Source organism: Triturus cristatus, chromosome 4_1 (assembly GCF_964204655.1).
Source record: "Triturus cristatus chromosome 4_1, aTriCri1.1, whole genome shotgun sequence".
Classification (NCBI taxonomy): Eukaryota; Metazoa; Chordata; class Amphibia; order Caudata; family Salamandridae; genus Triturus; species Triturus cristatus.
This window is the reverse complement of record NC_140585.1, coordinates 353,957,766-353,985,735: the sequence shown is the minus strand read 5'-3', so window position 1 is coordinate 353,985,735 and position 27,970 is coordinate 353,957,766. Positions and strand designations below refer to the sequence as shown.

The 27,970-nt window shown below is 47.0% G+C and overlaps 1 protein-coding gene across 1 annotated transcript in view; it reads left to right on the top strand.

Moving 5' to 3' along the window:
• Positions 1-27,970, top strand: part of TMTC1 (transmembrane O-mannosyltransferase targeting cadherins 1) — a 1,415,052-nt gene that overhangs the window by 148,249 nt on the left and 1,238,833 nt on the right. The window contains exon 4 of the mRNA XM_085652351.1: positions 19,632-19,808. Coding sequence (XP_085508477.1) covers positions 19,632-19,808 — 177 coding nt within the window. The remainder of the gene's footprint in view (positions 1-19,631; positions 19,809-27,970) is intronic.

The following is a 27,970-nucleotide window of genomic DNA, read 5'->3' as shown; positions in this document are numbered from 1 at the left end:
TTGGTCGTGTTTTATTTATTAGAAATAACTTTCTTTTTTAACTTGATGTTGAATCCTTTTTATTTGGTGTTTTCACTTTATTACTGTTTGAGTGTTGCACAAATACTTCACAGATTGCCTCTAAGTTAACCATGACTGCTCTGTGCCATGCTAATAGAGGGTTTAGCACGCGTTCATTTAGGGTTGGCTTGTGCCTCACCCTGATACGGGCTTAACCAATAACCCAATTTCTTACACCACGAATCCTGGGATCATGGTTTGCGCCCAATGTTTGGGGTAATGCCTCACTCTCCAGACAGTGCCCTGTGCTGATTTCGCATGGTAATTTAGATTTGGAAAGAGGGAGCATCAAAATTCACAGCTGTTTTAGTGACGCATTTGCATTTATTTTTACTCGGATGAAAGGGAGTTCCATGAACGGAAATAGGTTTTTGCAGACTTTTTTGGGCCAACAGGAAGCACACAAAACACCTCTCCGTATAATCCGTCTAAATATAGCGAGGTTTACGGCCATGTTAGTGTGTGATGTTCTGGCTGTTTGCAAGGACATTGTCGAAATATTCCCTGTGAAGTAGAGCACGGATTGCATGAGGCGACAGAATACGCTGAATACAACAATGAAACTACTTCGTGCAAGAAAGCAGGCTGCGTCTAGCTGGGGGGACTTTCAGGAGGAAATACATTCATTAAATAGAATCTAAGCACAGGAGGAAAATGAATGCATCCTTCAGGCACATACGCCTCGAGGGACGGCCGGAGTTCAAAGTGGTGTTTTTGGCAGGGGCGCTAATTGCATTTGTGCAATCGAAGGCAGTGAATGAAATGCGCTGGCTTGCATTGCGGCTGCGCGTCATAGAATGGCGCGTGCCCAGGAGGCAGGCAAGATGTAAACAAAGCTCATCAGCCGCGTGTCTGGAGGAGACCCACATATCACGAGCGGTTAGAGCAGCAGGACAGCAGATCTATATTAAGAGCACTCCAGCAACCATTAAAACCGCCCTGGCCTGGACACTGCTGTGCGTTCATGCCAGGCCGCCATGGAAGCCAGTTCGAAAGCTACTGAGTCAGTAATGTTTGGGTCAGGATGCAGAGGGCTGAGTACATCTGTGGTTTGAAATAGAACCTGACAAGTATATGAGCTTACTGGAAGCCAGACTCACACCCAGCCCTTCAGGATAAGAGGAAAACTGAACGACAGGACGGGCAGAAAGCAACATTGATACTGGTGATAAAGGAATTACCACTGGTGGTAATGTCGCGGCTGTTGTAACCTCCATAGCAGAACAAAATACAGCAAGATAGTGCCTAAAATATAAGTCGTCTTAAAAAGGATGAATTGGTCATGTCGATGTGACCGCATGAATATTGTATTATGTGTGGTCATGAAACAACCATTTACTGATGTTAAGCATGCCAAAACGCCCGGCAGGCAGTCCGGCCCTGATGTTATATGCATAATACCAGATGTCTGTGTACAGTGCAGGTTCACCCCTTAGGAATCTATTGGCAGACAGCAGGTGTTATTGTAACTCAAGTGAATGGTAGTTCTTTTACTGCCCTTTGAAGGTTGGAAGGCTGACTGGACCCAGCAGCATTTGAACCTAGCACCATAATGACCTCTGCATTTAGGACCGCAGAGTCACCAGACCCTTTATGTTATGTGGCTCCTTGCTGAGTGCACTCTTAGCTTCCAGACGCTAGAAACAACTATACTGACCAATGCCTTACAAAGGGCTGAAGGTAGCAGAACGTTTTCTGAAGCATCGTAAATTAACTTTGAGCTGACTACAATTCATCCCATGAGGTGGGATCCAGAAAAGAGAAAGCTCTACTGCCCGCTTTGTCATGGAAGTAACGGCGGGCAGTAAGCATTGAGGATTGCGAGTCGTAACATAGTGCCCTACACAGATGGTAAATCTTTAGCCTGTGCTCTAGAAGGTGGGGACCGGCACCATGCACCACCAGACTTACTACACAAAGTACCTCAAACGAAGCAGCAGGTATCTGTTGTGTCGCTGGGGGCCTAAGCTGATAGGCCCGTGGGGTAGGCCTAGCACGTGGGGCTCAATAACTACACGGGACACTTGTGTTACTTGCTCGCCGTCTCCGCAGCCGTGGCGTTTCTGCCTACGTGTCTGCGTGACGTCGTATTTATTGAGGAACGTACAACCAACGTGCCCTGACGTGCACACCATCGCGTGTCACGTCAGGGATGAATATCGCGACACTACATTCCTCCCCAACACACAAAACAAAAATACAATACAACCCCGGGTTCGTGATTACACCCCCAGGTATGGACAACAGGTTTCACAGTGTCCCTTACTCTGCAGGTTGAAGTCCCAACAACAAAACTTAAACAGTCTTACTTGACGTAGTCTCGTAACCGGCACGAGGGTGCGGGGTGCGGCCTCAGGTCGTAGCGCACTCCGCTACGTTCCACTGCAGCATCCTGACCTCCACTCCCAGAGTCACCTCCTGCGCCGTTCTCTCCGGCCTCGGGCACGCCAGCTACTTCAGGCGGCAAGGTCTCTGGCTGGTGCTGCGTAGTGTCATGTCCTTGACCTGTGGGCTCTGCTCTCTCACCCGCCTGGCCCTCGGGTTCTAAGAGTCTTTCCTCTCGCGGCATGTCCCTCATAACCCTGTCCTGGCGTCGTTCATCCACTCCGGAGGGCACGGGAACTTTCTTGAAGAATGAGACATTCCTTGTTATCCTCTCAGCACCCTTCCGGGCTGTCACGCACGTGCCTCGGACTTTCTCCACCATCCAGGGCTGAGGTTCGAAGTTCAAACGAAATTTGCCCCCTGGCACCCGATTGCGGATCAGTACATGGTCACCTGGGGCTATTGGTGAGGACACAGCCCTCCGGCGGGCGTCGGCTTGAGCAAACGCTCCACGTCGATGCGCATCAATGGCACTGTCATTGGGAGTTTCGGGCTGCCATTCTGGGTGATGCGGTATTGAGTCTGTGACAACCCGCCCCATTAGCAAGTGCGCGGGTGCCACCCCCGTGATTGAGTGGGGCGTTTGGCGATAGCTGCGGAGGAATGTGAAAATGGCAAGTTCTACAGACTGGCTCTTTTCGTGGGCGATCCGTATTACTTTGTTGAGGGTCCTCATGAAGCGTTCTGCTTCTCCGTTCGCTTGAGGCCATCGGGGGGTGATTCGCCGGTGGTGAATCCCGAGAGCCTGTAGGTACACCGCGAAGTCTTGGCTCTGAAACGGTGATCCATTATCAGTTCTGATCTCTTTAACAATGCCATGGGTTGCCATGATTTTCTCGAGCTTCGGGATTACTTCCTGAGCACTCAGCACAGTCAGTATCTCAACCTCCGGATACTTGGAGTGATCATCTATGGCCACTAAGGTGTGCCGTCCGTCTGGCAGGCTGCCGAAGTCGACGCTGATCTTTGACCAGGGCCTCCTCGGGCGAGGCTCCATCACCACGGGGGCCGGCCGGGGCACTTCACCGGTTAGCTGACACGCCTGGCACTCTCGAACGGTAGCCTCCACAATCTCGTCCATGAGAGGGAACCATACTTTGGTTCGGAGCCGTGACTTAGTCTTGACCATGCCCTGGTGACCGATATGGGCTAGATCCACCACTCTCTGGGTGAGGGACATCGGTATGACCAGCCGGTGGCCTCTCAGCAGGCATCCAGTCTCGTCTTCCGTCAGTTCTGTCCTCACATGGTACAAGCTCTCCATTATCTGCTTCGCCTGAGGCGTCAGGCTCTTCCACTCCTCTCGGGCGCGGGTCCAGCTGTTGTCTCGGACTGCCACTCTCGCTCTTTGTAGGCACTCGTCTTCACTGGTGGCCTGGGACAGGCTAGCCATGGACACTGGCCGGGGGCATGACCGCGCCGTGACGCACCGGACGTATTCTTCTGTTTCTGCCGCCTCCTTTATTTCTCTTGGAGTTGCTGTGCCGGGGTGGCGAGATAGGTAGTCCGCCGGGTTTCGCGCACCCGGCTGGTACTCAATCTTGCAGTTGTAGTCCTGCAGTTGCAACATCCACTTCTCTATCCTTGGCGGCGGCTTCGTGGAGGTGCCCACAAACAGGGAAACCAGTGGCTTATGGTCGGTGGTCACAACAAAGGGTTTGCCGTAGACATACAGGTGGAAGTGACGACACCCCCAATGAATGGCGATCGCCTCCTTTTCTATTTGGGAGTATCTCTGCTCCGTCTCAGTGAGTGACCGGCTGGCGAAGGCCACTGGGGCCCACTCCTCGGCATTTGTCTTCCGTTGCAGCAGGACTGCGCCCAGCCCGACTGGACCGGCATCGACGGCAATCTGTGTCAGCTTGGCCGGGTCGAAGAAGGCCAGCGTCGTGGCTTCTGAGAGTGCGTGTTTGACTTCCTCAAATGCTCTACTCTGGTCACTGTTCCATGTCCAGGGGGTTGACTCCTTTGTGAGTTCTCTCAGTGGCGCTGTGAGGTTCGCTAGATCCTTGATGAACCTGCCACAGTAATTCACCATTCCTAGAAAACTCCTCACCTCCGTGACATTTGCAGGAGCGGCTGCCTCCTTGATGTCCTTGACTTTGTCCGGATCGGGGTTGACGCCGTCAGCTGAGAAGATGTAGCCGAAGAACTGGATCTTCCGGCACAGGAATTCGCACTTCTCCCGATGTAGTGTGAGGCCTGCGTCTCGTATGCGTCGTAGCACCTGCACCAGCCTCTCATTGTGTTCCGCTACCGTCGTGGCATGTATCATGATGTCATCGCTGACGTTGAGCGCCCCGGGGATTCCAGCGATTAGCTCTTGTATTACATTCTGGAACACCTCCGCAGCGCTCGATACCCCGAAGCTCAGCCTCGTGTATCGCCTCAGACCTACATGGGTGTTGAACGTTGTTATGTTCCGGGACGCTTCGTCCAGCACTAATTGGTGATACCCCGAGCGTAGGTCCAGCTTTGAGAACCACTTGGCGCCGGCCATCTCCCCAACGATGTCATCGATAGTCGGGGTGATGTGTCGCTCCCTTTTGATGGCAACGTTAGGGAGCCTCATGTCCACACATATTCTGACAGCGCCTGGCTGCTTGGGTTTCTTCGCCACGACAATTGGCGACACCCACGGGGTCGGTCCGGATACTTTCTCAATGATCCCCGCTGCCTCAAGCTTCTTCAATTCCGCTTCCACCAGTGGCCTAAGGTGGAATGCTATGCGGCGATGCCGGAGGGCTATCGGCTGGACCGTGGGATCGATATGCAGGTGAACTTCTTTCCCCCGGAACTTGCCTATCCCTTGAAAGATTTCCTCGAACTCCTCCAGAGTGTGGTGTACTGACTCTTGGTGTACCCCAAACGCGAAGGTTACCACTCCCAGATCTTCCGCCGCTCGACAGCCCAGGAGCATGCCTTGCCCGTCTTCGGTGACGTAGACGTTCGACGTGATGGACCTTGTCCCATGGGATATCACCGTTCTGAATTTCCCTCGTACCTTTAACGGTTCTTCCTGTCCATAGGCGAATACCGTGATAGTCGAGGGCTGTAGTGGGGGCTGTGGACGCATGGACTTGTGCATCGCGGCAGCCATGATGTTGATGCTGGCTCCTGTGTCTACCACTGTTGTGACTTCCTGTGACCCTACTCGGATGCTGCATTGCGGCAGTCTCCTAGTCCGTCGGGCCGCCGTGCCTATCATGTGCACCCGGTGTATGACTTTTTCCTCCTCTTCGTCGTCGTCCATGTCGCTGGCTCCCGGACCTCCTTCCTCGACCATGTGCACGGCTTGGCGGGGCTTTCGGAAACCCTTCGATCGGCACACTTTCTCAAAGTGGTTGAAGCGTCCACACCCTCTGCATTTGGTCCCTCTTGCTGGGCACTCCGACGGGGCGTGGGGTGAGCCACCACAGTATCCACAGGACTTTTGCTGTTCTTGAGCAGCCGGGGCTGGCTTTCGTCGGGGCCACCTCTGTTTCGGCTTGACTGCCACGGCATTGACCGGCTCGGCCTTCACTGGCACTTGCAGTGCCGCCTCCATGTGCGCAGCGCGCGCCTTGGACAGTTCCTTCGTTCGGCCCATCGTCAGGATATCAGCTAGGGGCTTACCGGATTCCTCCAAGATTCTCTCCCTCAGCTTGGCGGACGCACACCCTTGTATTATCTGGCCTCTTATCTCCTCCGTCTCGTCTCGAAACCCACAGGTGGCCGCTAAGTTCTTTAGACGAGCGTAGAATTTGTCGAGCGACTCCTCCGGCGATTGGCGCGCCTGGCGAAATATGAAGCGTTCATAGTCGCGGTTTGCCATTGGCTCAAAGTATTCGTTGAGAGCTGCTATGAGCGTCGTGTGCGTCTTTGGGGTGGCTTCCGCGAGCGTCTTCACGATGTTGTGAATTTCTTTCCCACCTAGGTGAATTATCATTGCGCGCTTTTGATCTCTGTGGACCTTCGTGGCCTCGAAGAAGATGCGCACTCTGTCCTCCCAGTCTCTCCACCGGGCTGCTACCGTCGATGGGGACCCCTCGACGGAGAACGGCTCTATTGGCGGGATTGTCGCCATGTTGCGCGTGCGTGGCTTGCGCAGGGTTGGACCTCCCTCTCTCGTGTGCCCTAACGCTGGGCGAGACCTTCTGGCACGTGTGTGGCTGGCGCTGGGCTAGACCTCCTGCTCACCTGCGCTCTGGCGCTAGGCGAGACCTCTTCTCCCTTGGGCAGTTCAGATTCCCCGGGAGGGGGGGGGCCTCCGAGACAGCAGGGGTGTGTGTGTGGGCCAGCCACTCCCTTGTCCCACGATATTGAGGGCTTAGGCAAGCTCAGGGGCACTTGACCCTACCTTCCTGGGCATCCGGTGAGCAAGACGACGCTGTGTGTCTCTTCTGTCTTGCTTCCGTCGTGTGGAGGCAGGGCACGGCAGATGCTGCGCGCTCCCTAGGTCAGGAGGGCAGGGCACGTGAGGTCCTTGAAGCGCGCTGGGGCGCCGATGGCAGAGATGGCCCCAGCGCGAGCAGCCAATCACAACGGAGCACTCCGGTGCTTCCGCGCACGTCCTGGGCGGACTGTCAGCGCGGGGACCGCAGCGCGCTCCGGCGGGGCACGAGCACCGCAAGCGAGGAGCGCTGACGGCCGCCACACCAACCGGACGCGCCGACCAGGAGCGGGGGCACGATCGCACCCTCGTCGCCAACTTGTTGTGTCGCTGGGGGCCTAAGCTGATAGGCCCGTGGGGTAGGCCTAGCACGTGGGGCTCAATAACTACACGGGACACTTGTGTTACTTGCTCGCCGTCTCCGCAGCCGTGGCGTTTCTGCCTACGTGTCTGCGTGACGTCATATTTATTGAGGAACGTACAACCAACGTGCCCTGACGTGCACACCATCGCGTGTCACGTCAGGGATGAATATCGCGACACTACAGGTATCCAAGGATAGCTTCTCAGTAAAGGGGGGACGAGGGAAAATATCCTGTGGTCTGAACAAAATATCCTCAGGGAGCCCGCGGGAAGAGGCTTTGCCTTAGGCCGCATGATTCTGCCCCTACAGTGTATGACTTGACATGAGCCAGTGCCGAAGACGCAGTTGGAAAAAGCACACTAAAGATACTACTTTTTCAGAATACCGCTTTGAGCAGGTGGTAAACGGGAGGCTTCAACTCCAGAGAACTGGGAATTCTGTTAGGTTTTATGCCTGGTAAATCGAGGCCTGCACAGTTATTTCCCATTTGAAGGGGTTTAACTCGTAAAAGGAATAAACCTGTGTACGGTCAGAAACAGTAATTTCGGCCACCCAGAATTTCTGCGTGAATCGTATTCAGGGCCTAGGTCCACACCGAGGTACCAACATGTACAGATTGATGAAGAGCTGGCTCACCACTAGTAAAGTCTTGAGTGAATTCAAGGCATGTACTTTAACTTTTTCTAAATTTAGATGCTTTTTCTAAATTTAGATGCGTATCCTCACTCAGAAGAAGGCAGGTTCAGTGAGGTAACGCCCCGCTGATCACTGTGTAAGTAGGGAGAGCTCTAGGAGAGAATGTATGACGTTACATTGCATACATTCACAACGCGGTAGGTTACATCATGTTCTTTACAACGCAGGTTGTTACAACGACTTGTGCTAGAGGCACTGGACTTAGGAATAGTATGATTTACTATTCCAACTCCAGTGTGTGGAACAGTAGGGAAGGTGTTAGAATGTTAGAATATTAAATCATACTACTCGTTAGTGTAGAGCGCCATCCAGGGCAAGTCGTTGCAACGACTTGTGTTGCAATGACCGCGTTGTAGAGCTATCGCAGTCTAACGACCACGTTGTGAAAGGTCGTTCTCCACTAGGAGATGGTTTCAGAGAAATATTAAGGCACGGATGTAAGGGAACTCAGGTCCTTTCTCCCTTACCTTTGTTTTGTCTTGTTTTAGGATAACCACTGATCAGATATTGTGGGAGCTGCTCGCTGTGCACAGCTGTCCGCTTTATGCTCCTTTGTTTTAAGAGATAGTTTTTTCCTTTATATGTGCTGACAGAGGTATACATACTGCTTCGGTCTAGGATCCTCACCTTTATTTCCTCCTGTAATTTCTTTTGTGGATATTGACCTAAGATGTATTGAGGTCTGGGTCCACTTTGCTCACGTTTGAGTACTATCCACCTATAAGTTGTCCGGTTTATAGTTGTAACAGGGTATCACTATATCTAATACATTATGATGAGGTTGTCTCTGAGTATTGTCCCCTCGTACTGATCTTTAGATTGACTTTATCTTGCCTCCATCATAACCTCAGTCTTCAGGGGTACAATCCATTCCTCTAACATTTAACATCTTCCCAGACAAGTTAGTAGGGCACCCCTGTGCCAGAGCAATTCTCTAAATGTGATGCTAAACTGTTCAAACACATGTACCTCTCATCGTCTGCATACAAAATATAGGGCCACATGTATCAACATAGTTTGCATTCGTAAATAGTGTGAATCGCTAAATTTGACAGTCTGCGAATGCAAACTAGCCTTTCAAGATGTATGAAAAGCTTTGGAAGTGCATTTTAGGTAATCACAATTTTTTGCGATCATCTAAAATAGCGACTTCAGATAGGGAATTGCAATTTGCGATTCTCCAAGCATATGTACCAAGCATTTTCTAAATGCAAACTGTGCATTTAGGAAATGTTATTACCATCGACTCCAAGTCGATGGTAACCATGTGTCATTTTTGAAAATGTACAAAAAAGGAATTTTTCAAAGTACTTCTAGGTCAGGTAAGTTGCATCTCGGCCAAAAGCGATTACCTAATTGGTATTGCAACTCAGTAGGAATCACTATTAGGTAATAGCTATTTTCTTACATACCATTTTGCATGCCTTAAATATAGCGATTACCTAAAATTCGCTATTTAGGGAATGCAAAATGGAACTTTCATACATGTGGCTCATAGATCCAATTCCACAATCATAAATGAAAATTTGCGTCTCGCAACCACGCCTCCACAGTTTCAGATCCCTTGAATCCCAATGTATGATGGGGATCAGTGGGAAGGGGAGGGCCCAGCTAACACACACGCTGCTTTCGTAGGTTTGGCCAAGTCCACTCTCACTTAAGAAAGAAGCAATTGTGTGCTATTTAGTGCACTGTGCATGAACAACAGCCTCTCTATCAGTACGTTGCTGCCTGCACACTACAGGGCAGGACTGTCATTTTTTAACTCCCTGTTCATGCATTCCATGAGTAAGGGGCCTGTTTTGATGTAAGGGGTTATTTCTGTCCCATCCCTTAAGCGCCTACCGTGCCACCATCTGCACTAACTCACGCCTGGCCTGTGGGACCAGGATGCTGGATGGTCGCAGACTTCAGTGCATCTCCTTTCGAAAGAAAGATGCAGTGGAAGCTGTGCCTGACACATCTCCTGCTGCTCCCACAATCACACAATCTGTGCCAGGGGAGATGCGATTGCTCAATTTGTGTCCAATTTTGTTCATGTTTAAAATGTATTAGATAACTAGCATACTGCGTAATGTGCTTTTCCAGACCTGCGCTATCCTTCAGTCGAGCCATTTATGTTTTTTGGCACGTTCAGGACAGTTCATTTATGCTAATTCCTCGGAGGTGTCAAATTTCACTCTCAAAATATGGTATAAAATGTGGCTACTTTTCTTATATTAACATTTTTCAGAGGGATTATTGAATACATTATAGATGATGTAATATTAGAGCCCCTTACTGGATTGGGCCGGAATCACAGTTTTTTTTGTTTGAATCTGTTTATTGAAAATACGTTTTATGGTTAACATCTCTTTTCCGTTCACGACTAGCTTTTCGTAAACTTGCATTACAATAAACATATGTGATTAATATCATATGGCACAGTGGGGTACATAATGTGTTAGGCTCAGACATCAGCGTATCATGTGGATGATCCATTGTACATAATTCTAATATGCACGTAGCATATACAGTGCCATCTCTGAGGTGGAACACAATAGGAGGTGAGATATAGTAGGCGACCACCTAGACATGGGGCATCAATAATGTTTCAATAAGATGTTAACAACCAGGTAATTCCCAGTGCAAGCAATGTTCAGGGAAGGTACAATACAAATCTTGACTTTTCTTTCAACAATAACCATGAGAAGTAATAATAAAAAGCAAAGATTTTAACTGTAAACGTAGTACACCACAGCGTCCAGTTGCTACAAAGGCCCATGTGTCATCCCAAATGTTAATCACAAGCTATGTGTGATGGTTGCAAGCGATGAATGAAAAGACGGGTGGGGGAGGGAGTCTAGTAGGGGGTCATCTGACTACAGGGACCACTTGTCAGCATATTAGTGAGAAAAAAGTTGGGAAAAGGGAAGAGTCCAAAGCGCTCCGTGGGTGGCGGAATCACTGGTTATTGTGAACTGCTCATTTGATGACAGGTGTCAACTAGAGGAGAATTGGAGAACTAAGTAACTATACATGTTCAAATCCGATACATAGTAAGGAATCTACTGGTGCAGAGCACACCTCACTCGCTCTCAATGCTGCCAAGAGAGCTAATGCGTTATGGCATTGGAGTAAATGTGGTATTTCTCCGACATGCATCTCACATACAAACATGAAAGTAAAGTGATTACAAATGTAAATTTACATTGCCAACCTGAGTGTGGGGTACTTCTAGAAGCATACTAAGCTGAGTTGAGGTTTGGGGTTTCCCTCCCTTGGTTACAGATCTGTACCCATCTCAACTTGCTGGCCGGAAGTCTTCACAAAACTAGATTTTTGTTTTCGATTATCTGCAATTCTTACGAAGAGATGATCTTACCCTTCAGCCTTCTTCACGAAGGACCATATTCATGGAAAACAACCCTTGTATGTTTTCTGGCTCCAGTGGATGTGTAGCTAGCAGGCAGGTAGGACCTTTAGTGAGGTAACGGGGCACGTATGGGATTATGATGATGTTCGGGTGACCACAGGCATTTAATCGTCAGCAATGGAGATCCCCAATTTTGACGAGCAAGTAATGCAAGTTTCTTCATTGATATCAACCCCTAATCCCCACATAAGCATAACTACAAATAAAATAACAAGGAAATACTATTATAATGGAGATGATTGGTTCATGAGGTCAGAAGTTACACCAAATGAAACAAAAGGTGACAAAACCTAGTTGGATACACTAGCTGTAAACCAAAATGAGTCTTGCATGAAAATTGTCCGCTACAGCCAATTATGGTTTATAGGTGACATCAGGCCAAAGTTGTTCGCAAAGTCCAGTTGGGCTGGGGTAAAATCAGTTATCTGTGTGTTGGGCTTCTGGTATGAAGGTTGGCATTCCAGCAGGGTATGTGGCTTTCAAGCTGTTGGTTTCACCTGATACATTCGGGTGGATTCTCATGACTTCAATGCTACTGGAAAGAGTTTAGGGGCTGCTTGACAAATATGCATGTGTCCCCAGCAGCACAGCAGTAAACAGCTGGTCATTAGCCTCCTAATGTTGTGGACCTGGTTTCTCCAGGAGCGAATTTACTCCTTCAGGCAGTTTCTGTGCCCAGCAAGGGAAGGCTTAGATGTCCCTTTGGAGCTGTGCAGAAGGTTGCCTTGTCCCCATTATTGAGCTAATACAGTTGCGTAAATGTTAAAGTCAAAAGGAGCAACATGTCTTGAAGCAGACAGGCAGGCCAGTTTTCCTTTTACATGTTCCATTCTAATTTCTGGAGAACTAGTGGGCTGGTGGATGAGCCTAAGTGAGTCGTTTAAAAATTCAGATTGTTGATACCTTCTTTTTACCTTGTGTATGATGCAAGGCCAAGTGAACACCTTGTTTGTAAAAAATGCCGGAGGGGAACCTAACATAATGGATTTTCCAAAGGTTGCTTAAGAGCTATCTCATTTACTCCACTTCTCCCCTACTCTACCCATACATTTAACCGAAATCTACTCAAATAATTGTGTGACCTATCTTTACTTCCTCCATCAAACATAATTCTACATAGCAAATGAGTCTGTGTTAGGTATGGCCAACCCCTTGCAAAATGCAGAGTAGTGGCAGAGTATAATAGTCCAAAATTGCAAATTTGCAAATCCATGCCCACTTCTATGCCTGATCCTGAACTTGGGACATCATCCAATTATATGTGGAGTCTGCCAGAAAGGATCACTAATATGTGAGAAGAGGGTTCTTCACCCCTCAGAAGAAGGGCTCAAGTAAAGAGGCATTCTGGATTTTATAGCTATGGAATTAAGTGGAATCGGGCTAAATCCGAGTATGTGACGATCAATCCTCACAGTTCCAGTCCTATGTTTTCTTCTGAGGAAAATATCACAATTAGTTTGTTCAAGAACAGGACGCTCAAAAGTGCAGGTTAGTTGTGTAGAAGTGGTGAAATACCAGCTGTCCACCATGCTATTCCAAAACTAAACAAGGAAGCATGGGTGATCCACAGTGCAACTTTTTTTTACTATCCCATTTTAGTCATCATCAAATTTTACGCGATATCGCGACAGAAGAGATGAAAGTCTGGCTATGATGCAGGTGTATCCATCTTCTTTGTTTGGTGGATGGATAGCAGCCGTCAGAATTATCTTCTGTTGTGCAATACAAATTATGCTTTTTTGAGTTCTTAGGCATGGTCTTCTGGCCTAGAAAAATCCACAAAATATACTGTTCTGTTCAAATAACTTTATTCCGGCACAAGCCATACAGGTATACAAGAAAGATTAAAGTGCACAGTGCATAAAAGCAAATAAAATCGCAATCATGAAGTCATCATAAATTATTCCAATGTCTAGATAAATCTGAGGCAATACACAATATCTAAAAGGAGATACATTGGTAAAATAGATAGGACAACCATATTAAGGGCAAGGTAGTACAGCAATAAACAAGTACACTATTACAATCCCTATTACTAAAAAAGGACTTAGGGAAAACTAGGCTGCATTTCCTCATGAGAAAGACGATTTTTCCTTCTAATCAACCACCCTAAGCCCAGATATTTAGCAACTGCACAAGCAAACAAAGACCAAGGATCAGATCTTAATATCCGAAGAACAGTACAATGACTGTGTGTGACCAATTGTTTACTAATGGGTGCTAGCCAAGTAGATCGTAGTTGGATATAAGCGGGGCAAGCAAATAAAACAAGCAGGAGATTACTTTGGACAATTGCAACCTTGGCACAATGGAGAATCCATCGCCGCCCTTTTCCAAGTGAAGCATTTTAGAGGTAATGAACCAACTCTGAATTGAAAATTAAGTTTCTATCCAATGGAATGGAAAAATGGTCCCAGAATTGCTCCAAAACACAAGTGACAAAGAGTGAAGGGGCACACTTTAATCCCTTTAACAATGGTAATACAGTCATTCAAGCAAATGTTCTACCGGGCGAAAAATTCAAAACGAAACTGAATTTCAAATAGACATGGATATTCTATTGACCTGTTTTTTTAAATACATTTGTTATTTGTAGGAAACCGATTTCTTGCTACCACATTGCAGATATTTTCATTCTGGAGTTTGAATCATACATGCAAGAGATTGATCATGTTGTAGAGTTTAAACAAATCCAAAAGATGCTCCAAGTGACGGCGTAGTGAAAAAGTGATTGTCAGTGAGCCATGACAACAAAAGGGACATAGAACGATCAATATTTATAAAATATAGAGAATATACAAGAATACCCCAAACCCCTTGGATTATTTAGTTGAGCAATTGAAACCCAAAGTTTTGAAGCATTGGGGTTTAAGTATCAAACAATGAATGTCAGGGGTGGGCGAAAATCAAGTTGACGTTTCGACCCCTTAACTTGATGAATCCTCTGGAGTCTTCATCAGGACAAAACAAAGGTGATCACCATACCCAAATTAATCAGGGGCAAGTTTTCATGAAGTGAATCCCGTTCACATTTCTTTCTGTACCAAACCACAACAAGGCCACTGTATGCTCGTCCTTAGCAGTAGCGTGCCTCTTCCGCTACTGAGGTTCTGTTCTTCACCTCAGATGTGGATGAGACGCGCGCAAGGGGGAGAGCTCTCTCTTGGTTGTGATTTCCTGTTTGACACTGGGACTGAAGGCAGCATCTATGGACAACTGGAAGGAGGAACCCTCTGATATGCATCTGGACTAAGGACTCTGACTACAGTTGCCCCCAGGAGCAGTGTGGCTCTGCCCAGGACCAGTAATGCTGGTCCCCTTATACCTCCTGAGGACCAGTTGGGGGAAAGAGCTGAACTTCTGCACCAAGGAGGAGAGAAGCACCAGAGGAGAAAGAGTCAGAACGCTGGTGCAGAGAACCAGAGAAACTAGCGCCCTGAAAGGCTTGCCTCCTTAGAGGCCAGGATGCCTAAGGAAAGTGAGCAACATAGCTAGGGATTGCCACCAGGAGCAAAATGAGGCCAAGATGGAGAAAAAACAGCCCACTGAGAACGAAGATACGGCAGATTTGATCTTTGACGTACCAGCACAGCTATGAAGCGAGTGGAGCTCCACTGCCGGTGGATGTCCTAACCATGGAGTGGGCCAAAGCCTGGGGATCACTGCAAGAACAAGAAGGGTTTGTGGATACTAACACTGGGTGGGGGCATGTGTAAGGCCCCCCTCTCCAGAGTTCCAAAGGCCCAGGGATTCCAACCCCCAGGCTGTATTTCATTCACGGGGTACTGGGGCCCTCAACTCTGGGCACCCACCACTGTACTGAATGCAGAGAGCACCGTCACGCCCCAAGGATTAAGGAAAGGGCACAGTATCCCCAACTCTTGTCCCTGACAAGGAGGAGGAGTAAGGGGGAGTGACGCTGCATCCCCCGTCTGTGGTGGGCCTTCCTTGCTCCATGTGCCCGTGTCTGGGGGAGAGGGCTGCTGCCACAAGAGGCTCACCCTGCCCAGGAAAAGAGAGACTCCCTTGCTCCGGCGAGTGCACAAGGTAGTGCGTACTGCGCGGGGAGCTGACTGGGATGGCCCGGGGTGGGCTTTGGGTGCAGCCCCCCAATGAAGGAGGCATGTTAGGGTGCCCGGGTGGGGCCAGACACCCCCCAGAAAAGGGAAAAGCTGCATGGTGCGAGGCCATGCTGCAAGAAAAAACATGGAAAAGAAAGGCAGCCACTCTCCCGACGCAGCGGTAGAGCTATTCATTAAGTAGGTATAAGTTCCAGAGAGGGTGCCCCATAATGCCCTATGGAGCTGAAAGTGAAAAAGTCTTTATTTGGTTGCACGTAGTGGCCCGAGCGGGGCAACCACAAATAGGAGAAAGAGTGTCGGGGATGTGCAAGAGCGCCGCATGTCCCCCAAGGGATCCTCAAAGAGTTTTTGTTTTACAAAGGAAATCATCCTAAGTTTGCAGGGCTGTTGAAAGAAGGATCACGTTGGGATTTCCTTTAAAGCTTCAATCACTCCCCAGGCAGGTGCAGGAGCTCTACAGCTGTGAGTGCAGCACCTTCTAGGAGCTAAGTTTATTTCTGCAGTTATTGCGGTATGAAGGTTCCTAAAGAAAGGTACACGTTATACAGTCTATGGCTATATGCCATTGTGATCAGAATTTGGTGCCTCTTTCATATTTGCGTTTAAATGAATTGAAATTATATAAAAGACACTCAGACATGTGATGTTTATGTTTATATTTAAATGCTTTATTGATATAATAATGTTGACAGTAACTACTGTTCAAAATACACATGCTTTATTTAAATATTAAGTGCATTTACACATGGTTATTATTGATTATTGCATTCACTCCTAAAATGAAGATGTTTCTGATGTGGTTTGTTGACTTTGAACCTTTGAGCCCATTTAGTCCATTTATCTTTGAGTCAATAGACTTACCTGATGTGTTTTATGACCCTTTAGAGGGTCAGAGCATTATTCAATGCCATCAACGGTATTTCCACCAGCCTTATGTATATTTATAACTTACTGCATAGTATTTAGTAGTGTGTGTAATAAATATACTTTTGATTTTTCTAAAGAAAAAAGCACAGACTGAACAATTATTTATTGAGTGTTATTATTGTGTGCCCACGAATGGTGAATACTAGCCCACACCACCTCCCTTGAGTAGGCCTTGGACTCTGCTACCCTGATAGAATCAAGCGCTACAATCAACGGGGTGTTTGGTTAGCAGTGGAGGGCGAATCAGAACCCATTACTTGGCTCGTTTTCTTACACTATGCTTTTAAATATCAATTATGTAGTGCAATCTGTCATACTTGCAATTCAAAGCCCTTATAATGTTTCCACAAGATTGGTCGGGCCTCATAAAAATAATTATTTGATTTGTTAATTCTTTCAAATTCTGTCTTTTGCCTTTCAATAGCAGGCACTGTGCATTACTGATAGAGGTTTGTCTAAACTGGAAGCATCTTCTCTACTGTCTAGTGCCTTAAGGCTTCCCATTCTCACTGATTATGGCCACTGTGTAGTTCATAGCTTTGGCCGCCATTTCACTGCTTACGACATCAGCCTCCAACTGCATGCTAAAAACACTTAGATCCACCTAGCAATTGAGGTGAGGTCTGGGAACACACAACAAATAGGCACCTGTTATCCCTCCATTTAGTCTGCATGCACTAGAGCAAAATTTGCACCACTGCCTCCAAAATGCAGATACTCATCTTGCCCAAGTCTGCCCCAGGAGTCATAGTATTCAATTGGCTAGCAAAAATGGGTCCTCTTGTAGAAGTGATAAAAAAGGTACATGACTTTGGAGTTATCTTTGATATCAACCTGATCTTTGTGCCGATTGAGTCCATGAGATCAGCGACTCAAGTTTTTCTCACATGTCACCCTGCCAGGTGCAAAAGGTTTGAGGGAATAAGGCTTCATGTCCAAGGTCCATTATTGTCATGAATTACATTTGTAAAGTGCTAGAGGTTCTGGGGCAGTCCAGCACCGAATAGTAGCCAACAGGTTAATGTTAGGACTCGATTTGGGACAGGAGATTTTTAAAGCTCTCTTGAACGGAGGTAGTTGTTACTACTCTTCCATCTAGTGGGTAATGCAGAGGGACGTCCTTTATAACCTGTGACTGTTAGTCTACGACTGTCCCCTACTTCATGGAACTCCATTGATTCTTCTTGCTGTCTGATGAGCCTGACATCCTTGGTGTGGTTGTCCCCTACTGTTTCCCTTCAATTCTCCTATTTTTGCTGACTTTGAATTTGCTGGCCGTTTGCTTGTAAGTTCTAATAAAGCGTTACTACATGTACTCAGGGACTGTAAATTAAATGTTCCTAGTGAGTCTGCAGCACTGGCTGTGCCATCCACTTAAGTAACCTTTTACACATGTCTCAGGTCTGCTACTGCAGCATGTGTGTGAAGTTTTAAACTACCAATTTGACCTGGCCAAGTAAACCTCTTGCCAGGCCTAAACCTTCTTTTGTAATACATATGTCACCTCTAGTGCAGGATCTAAACAGCCCATAGGTCAGAGTGCAGTCTATTTAAAAAGTTGAACATGTACTGTCAGCCTTTACATGTCCTGGTAGTAAAAACTCTTAAATTCGTTTTTAACTACTGCAAGGCCTGCCTCTCCCTTAGGATAACCTTGGGTTACCTTATTACATGTAATAAGTGACAACTTTCAATTGGGAACAGGTGGAAAAGTCAAGTTTGGCCTCTAAGGAATTGTAATTCAAAATCTTTTCAAATGGTAAAGTTGTTATTTTAAATTACATTTCTGAAAAGGCCACTTTTAGCAATTTCTTTTCCTAACAATGTGGTGCTTGCAGCCAGTATCCTGAGTCGCATGACTTGGTACAGCTGGCAGTTGCTCTTTGTGTATTACTCCCAGAAAGTGAGATAAAATGGGAATAAGTATAGACATGGTGGGCCATCTCTGTCAGGATGAGGAGGGAGTTGTTACCAACCACACTTGCACATCACAAAGACTGTACATCAGCACCTTACAAAGGTTTCACTTTAGTCTCTAGAAGGTTCTCCCACTTCAAAGTATGCACAGGTGTAAATAGCAGACCCTCAGGCCAAACTCTTCAGTACATTTCTGGACCTGTGGAAGACTCAGAAGAAGGACTGCTCTGCTGCAAGAATGACTGCTCTGCTGTCTTGCTACTCCTCAGCCCTGCTACCTGAGTGAGAAGGACTGGACTTACACCTTGAACCCTGGGCCACCAGAGTGACCCCAAGAGCTAGTTGATGGGCCTTCAGCTCAAAGCCTCAGGGCAGTAAAAGCTACAACCATCCTGGGCCCTGCACCCGCAATCTGTCTGCTTTGAGTCCTAACCCCCAAGTTATGCCCATCCAGTCGTGGACCCTTAGTGGGGCTAAAGATGTGCTGCCAGCCCTCTCAGCTCATCAGAACTCTTCGAAACTAAAGCTGCATGACCCATCTTTGACGTGGACTTCGCATCACTTCTCAGGACCATTGATCCGCAACCAGGATTTAAGGTGCATTTCTCAGTGGGACTAACTTCGGCCCTATATCTGATCCACTGTTCATCGCCGTTAGCCTGAACTTGCTACTTTGTCCCAGACAGTGCGACTAGATAACCATAGTTGGCACTTTGTGATTTTAAGTACTATTTTCACCTAAATCTTTAAAATTGCATATCTCCGGTTCTACTGATTGGATTTTAGTTTTTTGGGTGGCATATCATTTATTACATTTTACACATTGTTTTCTAAATTGGTGTGGGTACGTATTTATTACTATTTATGTGCTGCATAAATGCTTTACACAATGCCTCTAAGTTAATCTTGACTGCTTTTGTGCTAAGCTGCCAGAAGGAACACCACATCTCAATGCTTTAATCATCCTTATCCCAGCTACTTCACCCGTCACTCGTCAGCGTTACGCTTGTCTATGACCCTGTACAGTGCCCCTCTGCTTTTGGCTAGGTTTGTGCTATATAACACTATATTCGTATATACAACATGCTGAGTGTCATAATGAGACAGCGAGGCTAAACCCAAGGAACAAAGAAATCTATGACCCTCTGCATGTGACCTCCTCCTGCCTCTTTACTTCACATGTGGTGCCCAGATGTTGCCGAAAAGAGTCAAGAGTGGTTCACAAAACCAAAAAATCTACTGAAAATGAATGAAATTACAATAACATTTATTCTTCCTCCTTTGTGTTCAATACCACAAGTTATGAGCTTTCGGTCTTCAGGCCACTAAGTTAATGGTGTGTGTAGCTGGCGTTTCAAGTTATGCGTTCTGTGAACATGTTCTTTGGTTAACAGGTTTCTTTCTTCTTTGCAGGAGCGTGGATCCGTTTTATCCTGGGCAGCATTTTCCTCCCACTGCATCTCCCTTCTTCCTGCTGCTTAGTTTAATTTTGGGCACAAGTGCAATGTTGGTGAAGGAAACTGGCATTACTGTCTTTGGAGTGTGCTTGGTTTATGATCTGTTCGTTCTGTGCCACAGAAGACTGGAGGTGTAAGTTTCTTTTTCAATTTGATCTTTAATATAAACAGTGTACATTCTTAACACACTGCGAGCAAGGATTGTGCATGGTAATCCAATTACGACTAAGCCTCTCACTCTTCCAATGTTATTTTTTATTTTATTATATTTTGTGTTTTTTGTGAAGTGATGCGTACCACTGCTTGATGCTTTGTTGCAGCGCAGGCTCATTGCTTTTCTGTTGGATTGAGTTATTGTCGCTATATTTTACACCAAAGAAAAATCGTAAATTTGTAGAAGCAAGCTATACAAAAATAGAAGGTATTAGCAGAATGGCAGTATAACCTAAGCAAATCTTGTTATGTTAAACCTTGTACTGTGAAAGAATGGATGGAAATGACTGCAGTTCTGAAAGAAAACAGAAGAAAAACCAATGAATGTACCTTTCTGTTCTCCTACTTTTTACAAACTTTTGTCCTGTGCAAAACTTATTAAAGATAAGCTCAGGAAGTAGGGGTCTTAGCCAAAGAGTGAGCAAAAGGGGTGCAGATACCCCTATCCCTCAAGGCACTGACTGTCGTGAAAAACATCACTCAGGCTCCTTTGGCAGAGAGGCCATTGTCTTTTCTAGGTTCTCAACCATGGCTGGACTGAGGAACTAATCAAGTCATGGAAAAAATGCTCACACCAGACAGACAGCTCCCTTCGTCTCCTTTGGCAATCACTCTCTTTCTACTCATCCATCCATTCTCTCTCTCTCCTTCTTTCTTCACCCTCTATGATCACTTTCTCCTTACCTTCCTTCTCTCTCTGTCCTTTTCTCTCCATCTTGAAGCCTCCCCGTGCCTGCTGCACTTTATCTCAGGGAGCTGGGGAAAGGGACATAGGCACCGGGAGCAGCCTTGGGCTTTCAAATCTTGCATTCATGGGCTCCGGCCTACTGGGGAAGTGCCAGGTACAATATACGTCTTATCCAACTCTGTTTTTAACTTAAGAACACCTATGAAATATCTGCTGGCACCTAGGCTGGAATTTGACCTCTTGGGTCCTTATCATGTCATTTTTTTTATGACTTGCTTGCAAACCCTACAACATCAACACAAAAATAATGGGTAAAGTTGTCCTAGCACGGTTAACATCATGGTTGGAGGATAACTCCATAATTTCGGACCTACAGTATGGTTTCAGAAAGGGAATGAGCACGATTGGCCAATGCCTTAATTTGCATCTCATCATTGGGAAGTATACGATTGCGAAGCAGGGGGTCTTACATTTAGCATTCATGGACCTATCGACTGCTTTTGATTTGGTTAACCGCCAAAAACTTTGGGCTTCCCTGGCAACTATGGGTCTTGACCCTGTGCTGATTTCCTTTTTGGCACTTATACATGAAGATACTACTGCGGCGGTCCGTTATAACAAGGACGGGAATCTAACTGATGCCTGGCAGGTGAAGCGTGGGGTGAGACAAGGGTGCATTCTTGCCCCCCTGCTTTTCTCACTCTATATTAATAACCTGGGGGATGTTTTGTCTTCATCTTGTAAAGACATCCCTAGAGTAGGTACTAAGTTGATTCCCGCGTTGTTGTATGCGGATGACACGGTCTTATTGGCTAGAACTGCAAGAGGCCTTCAAGCCCTTTTAAATGGTTTTAATGATTTTATGGTCTCTTTGGACTTAGTAATAAATTTTAAGAAATCCCATTCTATGACAATAGGAGATGGAGCTGCAAAAAAGGTTAAATTCTTCTGCAATAAGCAGGTGCTTACAAAAGTCCAGACCTTTCCATATTTGGGGGTCACTTTTGATGATCGAGGATCATGGGTCGCGCAACGTGCGCTGAAACAAAATATCCTCGCCAGGGCAACTGGAGCGTTGTTGGGCTTTGCAAAACGGCTGGGATGCAGGCCCTTGCCCGCGATTCTGAAAATATACAACGCTAAGTGTGTGCCTATGGCCCTGTACGGCAGTGAGGTCTGGGGCTATGCATCCGCAGTGGAGATTCAACTAATCGAAAATGCCTTTTTCCGGAAACTTTTGTCATTGCCTGTTTCTACTTCTATTTTTAATATACATGAAGATTTGGGGGCCGAGTATCTAGTGGACCAGATTGCCGTTGCCCCTTTAATGGGTTGGCTAAGGGTTTGGGCGCAGCACCCACCAACCCTAAACCAGCTCATTATACAAGATTGTCTGGTCCTCGATAAAGCCATGTGTATTCCCTGGCTACGATATATTAAATCTCATATGGAGACCCTTGGATGCCTAGAATTATTTGAGAGACCATGTGAGCTGTCCAAATTGAAAATAAAAGACTTAAAGTCTCAGTTCATGTGCAGGGCAAAGTTGCAGAGAGAAGGCGTGGAAGTGTGCAAACCGTCTGTTAGAAGATTTGTCATGTTAAGTATGGGCAATGAGATTCAGCCATACTTGACTTATATAAATAACCCTTTTCATTTGTTTTTACTGATTAGGTTTAAACATGACATGTTACCCTGGCTCCTAGCACACCCGAAGGGCTTTTTTAAAGAGGGCACTTTGGGCCCTTGTCCATGTGATAACGCCTCTGAACAAAATACGCTGCATATGATTTTTTGCTGTAAATTTTACACTCTGTTACGTAAGAAATTTATTTGCCCAATTTTTAGGAACTGCCACTTTGACCAAGTAAGGCCCGCCCTGGTATTTCTGCAAATGCTGGGCTCTCCTTTTGTCTGTTTTGGAGTTGCCAGTTATCTTTCAGGGGCTATTCGAAGTAGAAATCGAATGTAACCTAATATATTTTAGCTCTATTCTTTTTATAATGTTCGAGAGACCGAGACCAGGCCTTTTTATCTTCTTTCTTTTGAAATCATGAAATAGTCGTTTAAATTTTGGCCTGTTTTAATCTTTTAACGTTCACTTTCGCCAGTTTTCTGTTTAAACTTATTTTTATGTATATTTGCGTATTTTGCACTGTTTGAATTTTCTTTGTTAATTATCTTTATTTGTAACTATTTGCAAATGAAATTTTCTGTATGCTTTGATGGTTTTAATTATTAACCGAATAAAGCTATTGTTGACTGACTGGGTGCAGATACCCCTATCCCTCAAGGCACTGACTGTCGTGAAAAACATCACTCAGGCTCCTTTGGCAGAGAGGCCATTGTCTTTTCTAGGTTCTCAACCATGGCTGGACTGAGGAACTAATCAAGTCATGGAAAAAATGCTCACACCAGACAGACAGCTCCCTTCGTCTCCTTTGGCAATCACTCTCTTTCTACTCATCCATCCATTCTCTCTCTCTCCTTCTTTCTTCACCCTCTATGATCACTTTCTCCTTACCTTCCTTCTCTCTCTGTCTTTTTCTCTCCATCTTGAAGCCTCCCCGTGCCTGCTGCACTTTATCTCAGGGAGCTGGGGAAAGGGACATAGGCACCGGGAGCAGCCTTGGGCTTTCAAATCTTGCATTCATGGGCTCCGGCCTACTGGGGAAGTGCCAGGTACAATATACGTCTTATCCAACTCTGTTTTTAACTTAAGAACACCTATGAAATATCTGCTGGCACCTAGGCTGGAACTTGACCTCTTGGGTCCTTATCATGTCATTTTTTTTATGACTTGCTTGCAAACCCTACAACATCTCGAGTACACGGCGGGCGGGGCGAGATGAGGTGCTGCCTTGTGTCATTGTGGAGATCTACCCAAGAGTTCAATTCTTATCTCCCTCTTCCACCCGCAGTGGCCTTTGACTGTGTGACATGCATTACATAAACACAATTACATTAGTAAAACAAGGGTCTTGCAGGCGAATTTACTAAAGAGAAAAATTATGTTTTTCCAAAATTAAACCAAAAATACTCAAAATCAAGTGCATTTTTTCAGCTCGATACAAATATAAAGCACACTCCAAGTAGGCGCACGCAACTGGCGTAATTCTCTCTAACGTAATTACAGCAAAATTACTTTTAATTATGTGTAATTGCGTGAGAGGCGTAACCTAGTATTTAGCACTATTTTCTTAGTGTAAAATGCACCCTTGCGTCCAAAACAGAGGATGCATTTTGCACTAAGAAAATTTCTGAAAATGCTCCAGGAGACGCAGCCAGCAGCCACTTGCTGTCTCTTAGATCATTGTTTTTATGCTCCTGTGGTAGGATTGTTTCCCCAAATTACTCTTAAGTACTCAAATGGGTGTAATAGCGTTATTTCAGATAATGTGTAATTACTGAAGTTACTCCAGGTACTCTAGCATAATTAAAATTTTACCCAGGCCTAACTCTAAGCTAGTGGTCTACAAACTGTCAGACAAGGGATTGGGGTGGGGATACAATGACACGAGTATCTCCAATTCTAGTTAGTACTCTGTAACAGATTCTGTCAATTACATGTTTTGACTCAAAATTGGGAATAACTACATGAATGCAGCACCACAGGGTTCTTTGTGTTCTATTTTCTCCGACCAGCAGGCAACCACTGACATTATCCATCCGGGCAGAGCAGGTGGAAAGTGTCAGGTTAAGGTCCTGGTAGCATAAAGAGGTAAAAGGGGAAATATCAAAATCGGAAGCCTGCAAACCTACCGCTGCTGTTGCTGCTACAGGGGTCCTTTCAGCCGCGTCTCTCCCCCGCCGTCGCCGCCATAGCATCTAGCGGCCGAGAGAGAGGGGGAGACTACAAGCCCCAGCCTTCCTTGCGGTCCCTAACGTTCTGACGCCACCAACGCGCCCGGAGGCGCACAAAAGACCGCGGCTCCCTCTGGGGAGCGGGAAATATCAAAATCGGAAGCCTGCAAACCTACCGCTGCTGTTGCTGCTACAGGGGTCCTTTCAGCTGCGTCTCTCCCCCGCCGTCGCCGCCATAGCATCTAGCGGCCGAGAGAGAGGGGGAGACTACAAGCCCCAGCCTTCCTTGCGGTCCCTCACGTTCTGACGCCACCAACGCACCCGGAGGCGCACAAAAGACCGCGGCTCCCTCTGGGGAGCAGGAAATATCAAAATCGGAAGCCTGCAAACCTACCGCTGCTGTTGCTGCTACAGGGGTCCTTTCAGCCGCGTCTCTCCCCCGCCGTCGCCGCCATAGCATCTAGCGGCCGAGAGAGAGGGGGAGACTACAAGCCCCAGCCTTCCTTGCGGTCCCTCACGTTCTGATGCCACCAACGCGCCCGGAGGCGCACAAAAGACCGCGGCTCCCTCTGGGGAGCGGGAAATATCAAAATCGGAAGCCTGCAAACCTACCGCTGCTGTTGCTGCTACAGGGGTCCTTTCAGCCGCGTCTCTCCCCCGCCGTCGCCGCCATAGCATCTAGCGGCCGAGAGAGAGGGGGAGACTACAAGCCCCAGCCTTCCTTGCGGTCCCTCACGTTCTGACGCCACCAACGCGCCCGGAGGCGCACAAAAGACCGCGGCTCCCTCTGGGGAGCGGGAAATATCAAAATCGGAAGCCTGCAAACCTACCGCTGCTGTTGCTGCTACAGGGGTCCTTTCAGCCGCGTCTCTCCCCCGCCGTCGCCGCCATAGCATCTAGCGGCCGAGAGAGAGGGGGAGACTACAAGCCCCAGCCTTCCTTGCGGTCCCTCACGTTCTGACGCCACCAACGCGCCCGGAGGCGCACAAAAGACCGCGGCTCCCTCTGGGGAGCGGGAAATATCAAAATCGGAAGCCTGCAAACCTGCTGTTGCTGCTACAGGGGTCCTTTCAGCCGCGTCTCTCCCCCGCCGTCGCCGCCATAGCATCTAGCGGCCGAGAGAGAGGGGGAGACTACAAGCCCCAGCCTTCCTTGCCGTCCCTCACGTTCTGACGCCACCAAGCGCCCGGAGGCGCACAAAAGACCGCGGCTCCCTCTGGGGAGCGGCAAATATCAAAATCGGAAGCCTGCAAACCTACCGCTGCTGTTGCTGCTACAGGGGTCCTTTCAGCCGCGTCTCTCCCCTGCCGTCGCCGCCATAGCATTCAGCGGCCGAGAGAGAGGGGGAGACTGCAAGCCCCAGCCTTCCTTGCGGTCCCTCACGTTCTGACGCCACCAACGCGCCCGGAGGCGCACAAAAGACCGCGGCTCCCTCCGCGTCGCGGGACGCGCGCGGGTGGCGCCGGGCTAAGCCCGGGCAAAGGGCGGGCCCTCTGTGGCCCTCAGAGGTCCGACTGAGGCCGGGACGGGCCACATCTCTAACCTGTAAAATTAATATACGTGAGCATCCGGTTTGGGTGACCCGTCTATCTACTGGACTATAGATTTTGTTGCACTGGTTTTAACTTATTCATTTTGGCTAATTGGTATCACTATATGTGTTGGTGCTATTATATTGTATTACTGTTTAATTTAAATTTTAGGAACTCCCAGGGGTGAGCCTATCATGGCTAAAGCTACATTGAGCAGTAAATCCTCCACTGCTTCAACATTAGACAACTACTTAGTTAAAGTAGTCACTAAAATCAATAGCGATAGGCGTAAATCCTTAGGTCAGGGGTCCAATCCAACGACTACCAGTCCTCTATTAGATGATATACTTACTATATCTTCCCCTCCATTTCATGGTGTGAATAGCTTTAATGAGAACCATGACTTGGTAACCCTGGGCGATCAGGTTCTTGTTGAACAAGAAATGACAGAAACAAATAGGGACTTAGTAACTGATGTAAATGAGGCCCAAGAAGAATCCCCGGACCTGTCTACTCAGAGAGTGCTGAGATCTCGTAAACGCACTCAACTGAAACAGGGAGGTGCACGAAGCATTCATAAAAAGACGGGCTCTGCATCTTTAAACCGGGTTACCTCGGAGTTAGCCACTCCTAATAACCCCACAACTAAGATAGATTCCAACCAATTAGATTCTTTGGTAGGTCTTTTGGAGGCAAACATTTTAAAAATAGTTGAACCCCTAGTAACCAAGATTGACGAAATATCGGCAGAGATTGAAGGCCTACGTAATCTCTTGGCCCTTAGTATCAATTCTTCCGGGAAACCGTGTAGTGTAGGTGGGGGTTCATGTGGAACTGTTGACCCCCATAAATCCTCAAAGGTAATTCCAAACTGTGCTGAACCCCTGGCTGTTGTTCCCACGATTAATGTGAATAATACTTTACCTCTAGATAGCTGTTCAAGGAGTAACAAGGTACTGGGAAGTATGCATACAGGAGGAGCGAAACCAGATTTACCCCCTGATTGCGCCCCATTTGTTGTAGTGTTAACAAATGTACCCCCCCTGAAGGATGGTGCCCAAAAAATTAATTCAGAATCCCATGAATCTCTTAAAAATAAAACAGTCTTGTGGTTAAATAAGCATTGTGGATTTCCAGTGCATTTAGCCCATCAGATATTAACAACTAGAAGAGTCTCTTAGGTAGGGCGTTCTCGTAAGAACATAAAGGGGGATTGTGTCATAATAAATTTTAGAAATCCTTCCCTAGTTAATAACACCCTATTAAAAGCTACCTTGCTCCCTTATACTGATCAGGGTATCACCCTCCGATCACTGGGTTATTTTTATAAACAACAGACAAATTTACCCATTAGTGATCCGTTGGCGGGCAGAGTACGTTACCCTGAAGGACAGTTTTCTCATGGCCTTGTTACCTCTAATCGTTTTCAAGCTCTGAGTGATTTAGATTGTAATGACTGACTCCACCATGATTGGGTTACTCCCAGATCTACTAGGGAAGGTCTAATTTCAACACTGGAGGAGGACCAGGGATCAAGTGGAATTGAGTTAAGCACGAGAGTAGAGGGTACCCCAAATGCTATGACTGTAGTGAGGAATGTCATTGTTGAAAATGTGGATAGCATAGCTGCTGCTCCTCGGCAGCCTTTAGGCCCAAGTGTCCTTAGTTGGAATATAGCCGGCCTTAACAGCAAAGCACATGATCCCATATGGAGGGACTGTTTATCAGGCCACGAAATCATTGGGCTACAAGAAACTTGGGACACTGAAAGTACCTTCTTGTTGGATGGGTTTTCCGCTTTTTGGTCACCTGCGGTGAGCTCTTGCAGGGGGAGGGCAAAAGGCGGACTTCTTACTCTCATTTCATTGACACTTGAGGGTAAATATAGAAAAGTGGAGTCAGGCTCGCCTTACTGTCTAGCGGTGGAAATTCAATCCAACTCTAATGGGAACTGGCTTATTGTAAATTTTTATAATTCGTTTACCAAGAGCACGCCAAATGAACATTTAGTCAGTCTATATGAATTTTTGCAAATGTATAATGAAATTAACAAGAACC